The sequence below is a fragment of the Balaenoptera acutorostrata genome, chromosome 4 (genome assembly GCF_949987535.1).
Source record: "Balaenoptera acutorostrata chromosome 4, mBalAcu1.1, whole genome shotgun sequence".
NCBI lineage: Eukaryota > Metazoa > Chordata > Mammalia > Artiodactyla > Balaenopteridae > Balaenoptera > Balaenoptera acutorostrata.
Genome location: NC_080067.1, coordinates 145,042,509 through 145,055,454, shown reverse-complemented (window position 1 = coordinate 145,055,454; position 12,946 = coordinate 145,042,509). Strand labels below are relative to the sequence as shown.

Below are 12,946 nucleotides of genomic sequence, written 5' to 3'. Positions count from 1 at the left end.
TCCTGCTCCTTTGCCCAGGTGTCTCTCTGCGCTGAGGGACCCCAGGGAGGAGCCCCGTCTGCTGGTGAGGCGCCCTGGGTACCCCTCCACCCAGGCTGTTTGTGTGGGGTGGTCCCAACTTGTGTTTCCGTTGGGGATCACCTGCTCCTTTTCCCCAGAGACCTGCTCTCCTGGTCATGCAGGGGTCCCCTCCCATACGTGGCAGCAAAGCGTGATGACACCGCCTGCATCCTGTGGAGTGTTTATGCCCCAGCTGTGGAATGTGAAAGCCCCCCAGCCAGCTTGCCTCCTGCAGGTGTGAGTTAGTTGCAAAACCAAGTTCTCTGCAGGAAAAGCATGTAACTGACGGCTCTCTCTTAGAAACACTAGCTCCTGGGAAGTGCTAGGGTTCTGGTTGACCTACACATCATCTCCAATTCTGTGGTCAGTATTTTTCAGTATTTCATACAAATACTGTATGGGATTTTTTTTTTTTTTTTGGTAATCTGTAATTAACATCTTCCTGATATGTGTTGCTCTTATTTCATATAAAGATACCAGTAGTTTTCTGAGGAAAGAAAGTTTTCATTTATTCTTATTCATTTTTTCCCATTCTTTTTTAAGTTGAAGCATAGTTGATTTACAATGTTGTGTTAGTTTCAGGTATACAGCAAAGTGATTCATATATATATACACACACACACATATTTTTATATGAATAAATGAATAAATAAAAATTAAAAGAAACTAATAAAAAGAAAATCCCATCCCTACAGGAAACTTTAGATTATCTGAGCAACAAAAGGGCAGGTGGTGTGAATAATCCTAAACTTCCAGAACAATTCACTTTAAAGACAATGATCTCTGACTGTGAGTCAGTTGGTCTTCCTCAGACATTCTCCTCGGACTGGTCCCTGAGCCTGGCTTGAGGCTGTGCTTCTGGAAGAGTGGGAGGGGATGCTCTGGAAAGCTATGGCTGGTGGGAGATCCCACCTGGGATATGGCTCTACCCCAGAAATTTGTCTTCAGGAGTTGACCAAATATGCTTCCATCCCCTTTCAGATCCTATGCTATGGAGTACGGACCATGTCCGGCAGTGGCTGGAGTGGGCAGTGAAAGAATATGGCCTTCCGGACGTCGACATCTTATTGTTCCAGAATATTGACGGGAAGGAGCTGTGCAAGATGACCAAAGACGACTTTCAGAGGCTCACCCCGAGCTACAACGCTGACATCCTTCTGTCGCATCTCCACTACCTCAGAGAGAGTAAGGCAGTCCCTGCTCCCACAGAGAGCACTGTCGAGAGGTCCTTGTTAACATAAGATGCGAGGGTTCAGCCCAGTTGCCGACAGCATCTTGCTGCCCTAACCCAATTCCCATTAGGATCTGAGAGAATGCTTATAAGTGATGACTTAGGTGATTGCGTAATGAGAAGTAGTCAGTGCTTTTACGAGAAGCGGCAAAGTCAACTACCATTCAGCTGCCTCCTCCAGGGTCCCCCAGCCAAGAAGATCACATGCCAAAGGGAAACAGAGCTTTATCTGGTCACACATTATTTCATCTCTATGATGCCCAAATAGAAATAGAAACATTATGGAAAGGCTCCTACTTGATGGGAATTGTGGAGTTTATCTTCCCTAAAGCCAAACCAAGCTCCCCTTCGTATCCCACTGGAACACAAAATGAGGAACATTTTCACTTGGTATCTTGAGATGTGGCTTAGCCTGTCACAATGGGAATGGCGTCTTGGCAATGAGAGGCATGAATCCACAGAGTCTGCTGCATGCTTTAATATTTCAAATGTCAAGCATGATCAGAAGGAGATAGTAGAGATAGTGCAACAGTGGGTGGTGTGAACTCTTTGGTGTAAATGCTTTGCTTGGCATCCCAACCACTTCTTCCCTGAACTCAATATGGATCCCCATCTAGGTTTTAACATGCTAACCAGTAGCAGGGCCATGGAGAGATTTCCATGCAGCCCATGATAATAGGGTGGGGAGTGGGGTGGATGTTTTCCTTCTTTTTCTTCTTTTTTTTTTTTTTTTTCAAGGAAGGTAATTCTCTCTCTCTTTTTTCATTTGGATGTTGCTTTTTGTTTTGTTTTGTAGCACCTCTTCCACATTTGACTTCAGATGATGTTGATAAAGCCTTACAAAACTCTCCACGGTTAATGCATGCTAGAAACACAGGTAATGCTGGCCCTGCCCCTTCCCCCCAGGACAAGTGTAGGGCTTTGTTTACAGGTTGCATGCTTTACAGGTAGAATGTGGGACAGTCAGTGCATCAGGAAGGCAGAAGTCAGAGGTGGATGGTTGATGGGTCCTTGGTAGGTTGAGGCTGTGTGTTGGCGGTACCACAGCCTCAAGGCAGGAGGCACTCTTTGGTCTCTGAACACTCCCCTGCTTCCCTTGCCAGTCAAAGGATTTCTTTCAACCAGGAGATGTGCAGAATTAGCCTTCAGCCGTAGCCTTAGCTCACATTTGCTGGATTACAGTCTGCTGCTTTTAGTCCTCAAATATGCTCTGTGCTGACTGTAGAAACTAAAAGCATGTTCCATATGAAGGGGCCCTTAGCATGCTCCTTTTTTCTTCTTTTCCTTTTAAAATTTTTATTCTTAAAGGAATGTTTACTAGGACAAGCAGGAGTTTTGCTTTCCCCTTTTTGGTAAAGTTTTAGGCCATTCAACTTGACTTGAATCTTCTTGCACAGTCTTTGTACATTTGCAAAAGGCAGTAGGAGGGAATGTCGGTTACTTTTGGGGAGCTTTTGTTGTGAGGGAAACTGTGTTATGACTTCGGAAGATTTGAAATTAGTGACTAACTAAATACCTGCTATTCTATGTCTAACCATTGATTCTACATTTTGTTTATTTATCTATTTTGGGTTTTTTTGCCTGAGCCTGATAGAGTTTAACGTGATGCTTCTTCCTGGCTAACCCTCCTCCCCCCCATCCTAGTAAAGGCTGAGAGTAGAGGCTGGGCTTTCTGTGGATGAATGTGGTCCTGGTCACACCCATTTCCTCCCTGGTGATGGAGACACTTACGGAAGCATGGCCTCAGGCTGCTCACCCCATTGTTATCAGCCTGCAGGGACCCTCTGCCACCAGCAGGCTAGGGAGAAAACCATCTAGTGTTGGAAAGACTTCAGTAACCCCTCATAGGCAAGCCAGCCAATTCATGATCAGCCCTCACATAGGAATACAGCCATTTTCCAAATACTTGCCATGTTATTTTTAAATGTATGATGTGAGTGAGTCCAGGCTTGAGTATTACAAAGGGATTGCTAGTTGATCTCCAATAGCCAGAATGTTGTACTTTTAATCTGAAATTTTTAAAAAATTGCTTTGAGTCAATAATACACTTTTTCAATGTAGGTTACACAATCAGCCTATTAATGACCTTGTGGCCAGAAATAGCAAGTACCTTAGACAAAGTAATTCCCCTCCCATAGGAAATGCCTTGGAGATACACACGCTTTCTGATAATTTCTTAGTCATTTAAAAAATTTTTAGCAGAGGATGAAAGTGTCAGGAAAGCTCTGACTTCATTATTTTTCCTATTGCTAAACATAGAAGCAATCGAAAAGCAGGACAACAAATTCTAAACGGACTGACCTGTGAAAAGAGAATTAGTTACAATAACAATTTGAGAATTGATTGAGAGAGAGAAAGGGAAAATGTGCATCTGAACAGAGATACGGATTAATTTTTAAAAAGATCCATATATTCTTTGGCAAAATATTTATCATTCTTTGGTACTACTTTCCAAGGGCTCTGTAAAGTGTTTTTTGGGTTTTATACAATTTGAAAATTAAAACGTCCACCACAGAATTGTTTTAATAAAATGAGCTTGCAGGGGGATGGGCAGACCCACAGATGGGCTTCAGGAGGAAGCTGTAAAATCAAAACACAAGATGCCTTATGCCAAGTGGGGCACAGAGAGAGTCACATCTCTTCCATCTTCAGCATCTGTTTCTGACCCGTGTGCTAGTCCCTTCTCCCGAAGTCTGGCATGGCAGGTTCTAGTAGGCCACCTCCCTTGGTTGTCACGGGGCAAAGTAGATTAGGCGCTGTTGCTGAGATCAGATCAACGACCACAGCAAAAGACCTTCACATGTTTTGTCTTTCCTTTTGTCTGCAGGGGGTGCAGCTTTTATTTTCCCAAATACTTCAGTATATCCTGAAGCTACGCAAAGAATTACAACTAGGCCAGGTACGAAAACACCCCTGTGTAATCTCTTTATTGAGAGACATCCCAGGATGTCCTGTGAGATCCGTGACCTACGTCACGAGACACAAAGACAGCTGATCTTGGATCGGACCTCTAAACAGTCTTACTCTGCCTCTGTGGATCTGGCGCCTAGAATCAGACCGTTCCATTCAGAGATCACGCGAACAGTCCCTGAACTGTGGGATTATAAGCAGGTCAGCCCCTTCACTAGCTGCTCTCAAAGACAGATGGGCCAAGAAGGCATCCTGGATGCCTGGCGATAAGGAATCCATCCGGTTTCGAGTCTACAGAAGGACATAAGTGTAATCTATCCGTCCTCAAGGCACAGCACAGAGCAGGAGGCAGCCCCCTAACACTAGTGGCTGGTTCCCAGCTGTCACGAGAGCCAGTCTTTCAGAGCAGAAGCATGTAATCAATCATATTTACACCTGAGTCTTACTTTGTGTCTTTCCCGATGACTTGATTAGGTTATTAATTTACACGTCATTCACGAAAAGAATCACTATTTATCAAGTGTCTATTAGTGCCAAGCATGATGTTAGATTCTGGGAATCTAAGGATGAACCAGACTTTAGAAAGCTTCCTGTCTTCAGAAAGCTGGCCTGTTCATTCCACAGTTATCCATGGAGCCTCCTGAGTGCCAGCCACGGGGGTGCAGCAGAGAACAAGCCCACAGGCACACAGCCTAAAGCTCTAGATGTTTCTAGATGTAAAGCCACCTAGAGCCAGAAACATCACACACATACACATTTAACCTTACGGGCTAGGTACCTAGAGCCGGAGAGACAGATATGGATGTTTAACCTAAAGCACTGATTTTATAGTAGAGGCAACACCTCTAACGACAGAGGCTGTGGGAACAGGAGGGGAAAGGAATTCATCCCTCCATGAAAGGGGGAAGGAAGCATTGCAGAGGAAGGACCATATGCCAGAGGAGGATTAGGTGTTGCCAGGTGGAGAAGGAGGGGGTGACATTGGGCAAACATGGCTCAAACATCTGTCCCCTCGCTGGGATGTACAACCCCATGAACTGGATGACACATGCCAGCCTCACAGCTGAGGAGTCGTGATTAGGGCTGTGGGATGGTTTTTCCCTATTCACACGTGGATCTAGAACTCACGTCTTCTTAGACCCAAGCTGTTGCTCTTGGACGTCTGTCACGTGTCCAGGCTGCCCAAGTCCTAGTTTGAACTGGTCCCAGGCACTAAGCTTGGCGCTGCTGTTTCTTCCCAGTGAAAAAGACAGGGGGGCCAGTGAGCTAAATAGCCCGGGTGAAGATGCTTCTTGGAATTTTTCTCACCCCAACACAGCCCTGGTACTGCGACTTCAGGCTGGCGATTTTCTGTCCTCTAACCTCATAAAGTCTGCCACCGTTCCTCCTGGGAAGCATAGTGGAAAGTCTTGGCGATAGTGCTTAGTTACCTCTGACACAGGCCATTTGATCGTGGACAAGACCCAGGGTCTGGAGTGAACTAGATTGACCCTAAAGAAACCCGCCGTGGGTACTGAGAAAGGACAATGAAAGTGCATGTGTCACACTAGCTCTAGACATTCCTGAGTTTACCGCCAGTAAATGGTCCCTTGGGAGGACATGGGAAGTGTAGGAAAATCACAATGGTTTTGTGAGTGTTTTAAAGAAGTTTCCATACATACTCACAGAAGTCAAAGCTATCTGTGAAACATTTGGCCATGGGTTGCTTATTTGTTTGTTTGTTTGAAGCAATTTCATGGATTCCTCTAGTTGCAAAAGCCAGGGATTGTGAGCTGGTGTCAGGGCTGTGTGGCCGCATGAGTTCGTTCAACATGATGCTCGGAGCAGCCGGCCGGCTGCCTGTTGCTTCATAGACGGAACAATGGGTCCTGGAGCTCCTTTCCTCCCTATTTGAGGATATGATGGATTTGGAAGATACGGCGCCTCCAGGTGTCAGAGAGGAGAGTGGCCGGGAGGACTCCGGCTGGGACACCCCTCTGTGCTTCAGCCCAGGGGGAGACAAGGGTGGCAAACGCTAATTCACCTAGCAAAGCCCTGATAATGCTCTTTTCTTGGGTCTGTCATTCGAGTGTGACTTGGAAGAGACTTGATTTGTACCAAAATATGTATTTTGGTGATTGCTGCTGTGATTCTGAAAGGAGATACAAATATTAGTGTCTGAGCTACAAAGAATTGAACATCAGAGTGAATGAGCCAGAGAACGGTTTGCTGTCAGCCAGACTGAGGGATTCAAACTTGGAGAATAGACTTGTTTGTATACCTTGGGTGGACCAGTGATCAACCTTGCAGGAATGGTCTTGTGAGTGTGAAAGCTTATAACGGTGCAGTTGGAGAAGTTTGTGATGGGTCAGGGGGGATGGGTGTTGCAGATCATGGGGGGAGGGGGTCACTGGGAATCTGACTGTGTCCCTTTGGTTGGTGGGTATCTGACTGCTTTCAGAAGAGCTGGTTGCTGACTTTCCTTGGGAGAGGTCCTTGGGTCCTTGGGGACAGAGACCCGAGTTCCCGTTCCCCTGCACTCTTGGTTTGCTGATGGACACTCTTGGTGTCCATCCATTTCTCTAATCCCACGTCCACGGAGACAGAGGACTCCTTCCTCCCACCTGTGTCATCCTGCTGAGTCCAACTTCCCAGTGTTCCCTCCCCACTTCCTTCCTTTCCTTCCTCCTCAAGTAACCATCCCCGTCTACCTTTTCTTCTTGTCATGGCCCAGCTTCCCAAAAAGATCATTTATTCCAGAGTCCCCTTACTGCCTGCCCTGTCCAGTTACTGGGTCGTTTCAGTTCCCCCCCCGCCCGCAATTGTCCGGGACTGTTCAGTGACCTTACAGGATAACACATGATGGACAATATACTCTTTTGTTCATGCCTCATCCCCTCTGTGCTTGTTCCTATTAATTTTATCCAAATTTTCCTGATTCAAAATGCACCCTCTTTCATGATCCCTTTGTTGAATTAGCATTTAGATGAGTCTCTCCTCTCCTCTTAGAAAGTGCTAGCACATAGGCAGATCCGTTTACGTTCTTTTTTTATGATCGAATTTCATGGTGTCGCATGTGTTTCTTGGGTAGTCAGTTATTATGACCAGAAGCCCTTTCCCCATCTCCCCTGTAAACACCCTCCTTCTTTGCTGAACACATGCTTTTTGACCATGAACACATGGCCATGGCCCCTTGAGGCCTCAAGTGGCATAAACAGAGACAGGTCTGACTCAGAGAAACTTGCATGCTGGTTTTTGACCTCATGATGTGAACCCTGCCTGGCATCCTAGGAGCAGTGTATGTGAAAGCTCTGGTGTGTGCCCAGGACGATCTGTAACCCCACCTTCTCCTCCTCCATCACCATGGTAATCCACGCACCATGATACGCATCTAGGATTTTATCGAAGGAGACTGGAGACTTGGGTCTGCAAGTGCAGCCTTGACTTTCCCTTTTCAGCTGGTGCTCCTCAAGGGTTTCTCGGAATCTGAAATGATTCCTCCTTTGGAGTTTGCAGCTCAGTGCCATTCAGCATCACCAGTCATAGCAAGATGACACAGCCAATGCACTGTGTCCTCAGTTAAGTAAAGCCTGTATCACAGCAAGTGGCTGAAAATGCATTCTTGGCTTTGCCCTAACTGTACTCTAACCACAGATCTGTACATCTGTACACCTAGTTGAAAAGGGAAGGCAAAATGCCCCCAGATCTCCATGTCTTTGACAGAGGAGTTTAGAAGTCTGTAGGGAGAGCTAGAGGAAAACAAGAGAGAGTGATTTAATCATGTTAGTAGGCTTGACCCTGAAAATTGCTTGCATTAAATAGGGGTTTATAGATTGGTTTAGGTCAATAGCTCTCGGTCTTTGTCTTTGCCATTAGCATCTAAGTTCATTGAGAGCTGGCAAAATTCAACCTTTCACATCCAGTGCAACCAGGGACCTCTAGAGTTACTTTGAAAATGTGGCATGGATCCCCAGAATGAGGATAAGCTCTCCCATGATCCAAGTTCTGGTCCTTTAAAAAAATAAAGTGGTGGGTGGATGTCAAGAGGGCTAGTGGGCTGTTCTTCAGTAATCTTGATGAAAGGAGAGTGTAAAATTTGGGGAACTTAATCCTGCAGGAAGGGCAGCAAGGATGCTTGCTTACATCATTGATGTCTAGGGAAGGGAGTGGTTGGGGGAAGGAGTCTCATTCAGAATCAGGAACTGATCTTGACTCCCAGAAAATAAACAAAGGTGCTGGGATGGAGGGAGCCAACACCAGTCAAACTCCCTATTTGTAGTTTTCATGGTTTTTGGTCTAGATCATGGCATATAGCATACTTCTTTGGTAACCCTCAGCTGCCTGTGAAATGGCTTTTATAAAGTTCGGTTTTAAAACACAGTCTGTTACAGAAAAAAAATAGCAGAACCCATGCCAGAAAGCAGCCTTCCCTGACACAGGACCTTCTGCCAAGTGTATGAGTTAATGACCTTGAAGATTAAAGTTGAAGAGAAATGGAGAGTGGATTGAAATGACCACCAAAAAGGAAATGTAAACTGTGTTCTTACTAGAAGTCTTATGATCTACTCTCCATAAGGGGCAAATAGCAAATGTACACAGAGTAATAATTTTTCAAGGAGCCAAAAAGCAGAACTGCTCAAAGCTGGCTCTGCTTTGAGGTGTTGTAGCTGCTGACAGGGTCACTGAGATGATTGTCACCCATCTCAGCAAGCCTTAGTTCAACATTCCCCAATGTCACATCCCACAGGAGGGGGGGGGGTGCTTGGTGGCCATGGCCTGTGATCGGTAGCTGATAAGAGAACACTGGAGCAGAATTCCATGAACAAAAACAAAAGCCCACTTATCTTCCATGGCAATATGTTCATGAACACATTAATCATTGTTCACATAAACATCTCCAGTTCTTGGCAAAAAATCAGACTTGGAGTTGTTTAGGTCCTGACTGATTTTCAAGGGAAGATGAGACACACCATACTCAATATTTTGATGAGGTTACACACTCTGAGAAGGACTTTATGAATTAAGAGTTTCAAAATACTTTCCTGTTAGTAGTTTGGTGTTTGATTTCTTCCAGTCACATTTCATGGGCAATGTCTTTATGTTTAAAGTAGTAACAGACTAACTACTGACACTTGCTATTAATTCCATTGCTCATATTTCAGGTAAAAGCATTCAATCTAGAACTCTTTCCACACATTTATTTGTATTAACACACTCAGATAGCATTTCTGAAATCCTTATCTGTAGGAACACAGATTTTTAGAAAAGAATAATGGAAATTGTCTAGAACAGGCTTTCTCAAACTTCAGTGTACACCCAAGTCAAATGGGACCTTGTTAAAATACAGATTCTTTTTTTTTTTAAATTAATTAATTAATTTATTTATTTATGGCCGTGTTGGGTCTTCGTTTCTGTGCGAGGGCTTTCTCTAGTTGCGGCAAGCGGGGGCCACTCTTCATCGCGGTGCGCGGGCCTCTCATTATCGTGGCCTCTCTTGTTGCAGAGCACAGGCTCCAGACGTGCAGTCTCAGTAGCTGTGGCTCACGGGCCTAGTTGCTCCGTGGCATGTGGGATCCTCCCAGACCAGGGCTCAAACTCGTGTCCCCTGCATTGGCAGGCAGATTCTCAACCACTGCACCACCAGGGAAGCCCCCAGATTCTTTTTTTTAATTGAAGTATAGTTGATTTACAATATCATGTTAGTTTCAGATGTACAGCAAAATGATTCAGTTTTATATATACATATAAAACTGTGTATATATATATATATATGTATATATATTTTTTCTTTTTCAGATTCTTTTCTCTTATAGGTTATTACAAAATATTGAGTATAGTTCCCCGTGCTATACAGTAGGTCCTTGTTGGTTATCTATTTTATTTATAGTAGTGAGTATATGTTAATCCCAAACTCCTGATTTATCCCTCCCCCCCTTTAGTAACCATAAGTTTGTTTTCTGTGTCTGTTTTATATATAAGCTCATTTGTATCTTTTTTTTTTTGTTTTCTGTTTTGTATATAAGCTCATTTGTATCATATTTTTTAGATCCTACATATAAGCGATATCATGATATTTGTCTTTCTCTGTCTGGCTTACTTTGCTTAGTATGATCATCTCTAGGTCCAGCCATGTTGCTGCAAATGGCATTATTTCATTCTTTTTTATGTCTGAGTAATATTCCATTGTGTACATGTACCACATCTTCTTTATCCATTCCTCTGTTGATGGACATTTAGGTTGCTTCCATGTCTTGGCTATTGTAAACAGTGCTGCAATGAACAGTGGGGGTGCCTGTATCTTTTCTAATTATGGTTTTCTTCAGATATATGCCCAGGAGTGTGATTGCAAGATCATATGGTAGCTCTATTTTTTTGTTTGTTTACCAGAATCTGGTAAAATGCAGATTCTGATTCAGTAGATCTAGAGTGAGGTTCTGCATTTCTAACGAGCTCCCAGACATTGCTGATATTGCTGGTCTGCGGAGAAACAAGGACCTAGAACATATTTCTGGATTCTCTTGCTTTTTCACTTGGTAGACAGAAGCCCCACGTTGATACGGCTGTCTGCTCCTAAAGTAGGGGAGATGCTGTTACAGTTGCCCTGCTAGTAGATTTTTCTTTCTGAAACAATTCTCAAATTGAAACTCTGCCTAACCATTTTCTAGACAAAATGCAACTAGATGAGAATCTATGTGCAAGTGCTCCCAGCGACTTAAGTTGAAAGTTAGTTGTAAATTGATAGCGACTGCAGATTTAATTCCCATGTGTAACCTCAACACCAGAAAAGTGAGAGTCTGAGGAACTGGGTGGGAAATGCTTACAGTCCAAAAATACAGAAATGCCAGTGGAGAGGGAGTGGTGAGCAATAGAAGAGTTTCAAAAGAAAAATTATCGAACTCAACCAAAGCTCTGGAGGGTAGGATTTCACAGACCACACTAGTCGAGATGCTTGTAGCCAAACAGACCAAATACATTAAGGCAATTCTGCGTTGGATTTCACGTTGCATTTCATTGCTGTTCTCTCTGGGATATGAAACTAGGAAGAGACATGTCTTCTGCAACACAGTCAACAAGCTTTTTCAAGATTGACCCACCAAACTGCCAGTTTTAAACAAAGTTTAAAATCTCTCCAAGTGAGATTTTATAGTCATCTCCAGGTGACTGGCAGCAGAACACCTGCTGAAGTACCTGGCTATGGCTTTCAGCTGGCCCAGAATGACACATGGCATTGGACCGAGACCCGTCAATCCAAGAAGTCGTAGTTTTGAAATGGTTCTGTAATAAAATTGCGTGTAGCTGGCCATCCCACTCCCCAGCTCTATGTAGGCACAGTTAGTAAGAATATGCATAATAACGTTTCTGGAATATATTTTAAAAGGAAACTTGAAATGACTTAGAGTCATAATCATTAATAGAACTTGCACTGAGGATGCAGAAGTATAATTATTAAATTTGCATATGCAAAGTGTGATGAAGTTTTATGGGACAAGTAGCAATACATTATAAATACAAAAAGAAATCATTGGCATATACTTCAGCTCTATGGTCATTGCTGATGTTTTGCGGGGGCAGTACTATTTCAGTCTTACAATTCATTTTAGAGAAATTCTAAATTCATTTAGAGAAGGAGAAAGAGAAGTCATTTGCGTAGAAAAATAACTAGACCCACCTAAATGGGAGGGAAGTCCAAAAAGGAGGAGATATCTGTATGTGTATGGATGATTCTGTTGTGCAGTGGAGGCTAACACAACATTGTAAAGCAACCATACTCCAATCAAAATTAATTAAAACAAAAAAAGAAAAATAACTAGACCCTTAAGACTGACTTAATATAAGTGGATGAGGGAAAATGAGGGGTGGCTGAGAGAGGCAGCTGGCAAATAAGAGAAGGCAGTGCTCGTTTCCAAGGAAGAAGAAAAGGAAGGAACGTGAATGTCATTTGGTGGATTTAGTGTCAGACCTCAAGTAGGAATCGGTTGATTCATCAGCGTTGTAGGCTGTGTTTCAGACGGGTCATGAAGATGATAAAGGGGTGATGGACTTATGTCAATTCCAGCTGGAAGCAGGACAAATTAGATTGTAAGAAACTTTTGATATGGTCTTGACCTACGATTGCAGGAAATTACCTTAGAAGAGTCAGCCAGCTCCTAGAGAATCTGTCCGTGGGAGTTTTCAGATTAATGGGTGAAACTGTTAGATCAGTAAAAGATACAAAGTTATCATTTGTAGATAAAACCCAAATCTCGTGGAATCCAGGTTGAATATTACTTTGGATGACTGGGTTTTCTTGCACAATATTTATTCTAATAAACACAAAACAAAAAAAAAAGCACACAAAATAGCTGTTATCAAGTTATGTTATTGATCTTTTAGTCAATTTATTTATCTTTACAGATTTACCTTACGAACCACCCAGGAGATCAGCCTGGACCAGTCACGGCCACCCCACCCCCCAGTCGAAAGGTACAGTGTTGGTTCCCACTGCCTTGAATCCTCACATCACAAGGCAGTGGATAACTCTTGATGCAGTAAATGATAATTTCTGTAGCCAAACTATGCTTTTTCAACATACATTTGGTCCTTTGGCAACAAAGCGCAACTGATCTTTAAATGCAATGATTCTTTCTCTATTGGCATTATACCTATTTCTATAACAAAAAGAAATGAATGATGTAATATATCTCTATAACAAAAAGAAATGAATGATGTAATGAATGATGTAATGCATTTCTGGACAAATGCATGTCTCATAGGATGCTTGAGTAC

The 12,946-nt window shown here is 43.3% G+C and overlaps 1 protein-coding gene across 10 annotated transcripts in view; it reads left to right on the top strand.

Moving 5' to 3' along the window:
• Positions 1 to 12,946, top strand: part of ERG (ETS transcription factor ERG) — a 277,144-nt gene that overhangs the window by 253,106 nt on the left and 11,092 nt on the right. For all 10 annotated transcript variants that reach the window (XM_007183771.2, XM_057545942.1, XM_057545945.1 and 7 more), the window contains 4 exons: positions 1,042 to 1,245; positions 2,088 to 2,168; positions 4,119 to 4,190; positions 12,575 to 12,643. In XM_007183771.2, coding sequence (XP_007183833.1) covers positions 1,042 to 1,245; positions 2,088 to 2,168; positions 4,119 to 4,190; positions 12,575 to 12,643 — 426 coding nt within the window. The remainder of the gene's footprint in view (positions 1 to 1,041; positions 1,246 to 2,087; positions 2,169 to 4,118; positions 4,191 to 12,574; positions 12,644 to 12,946) is intronic.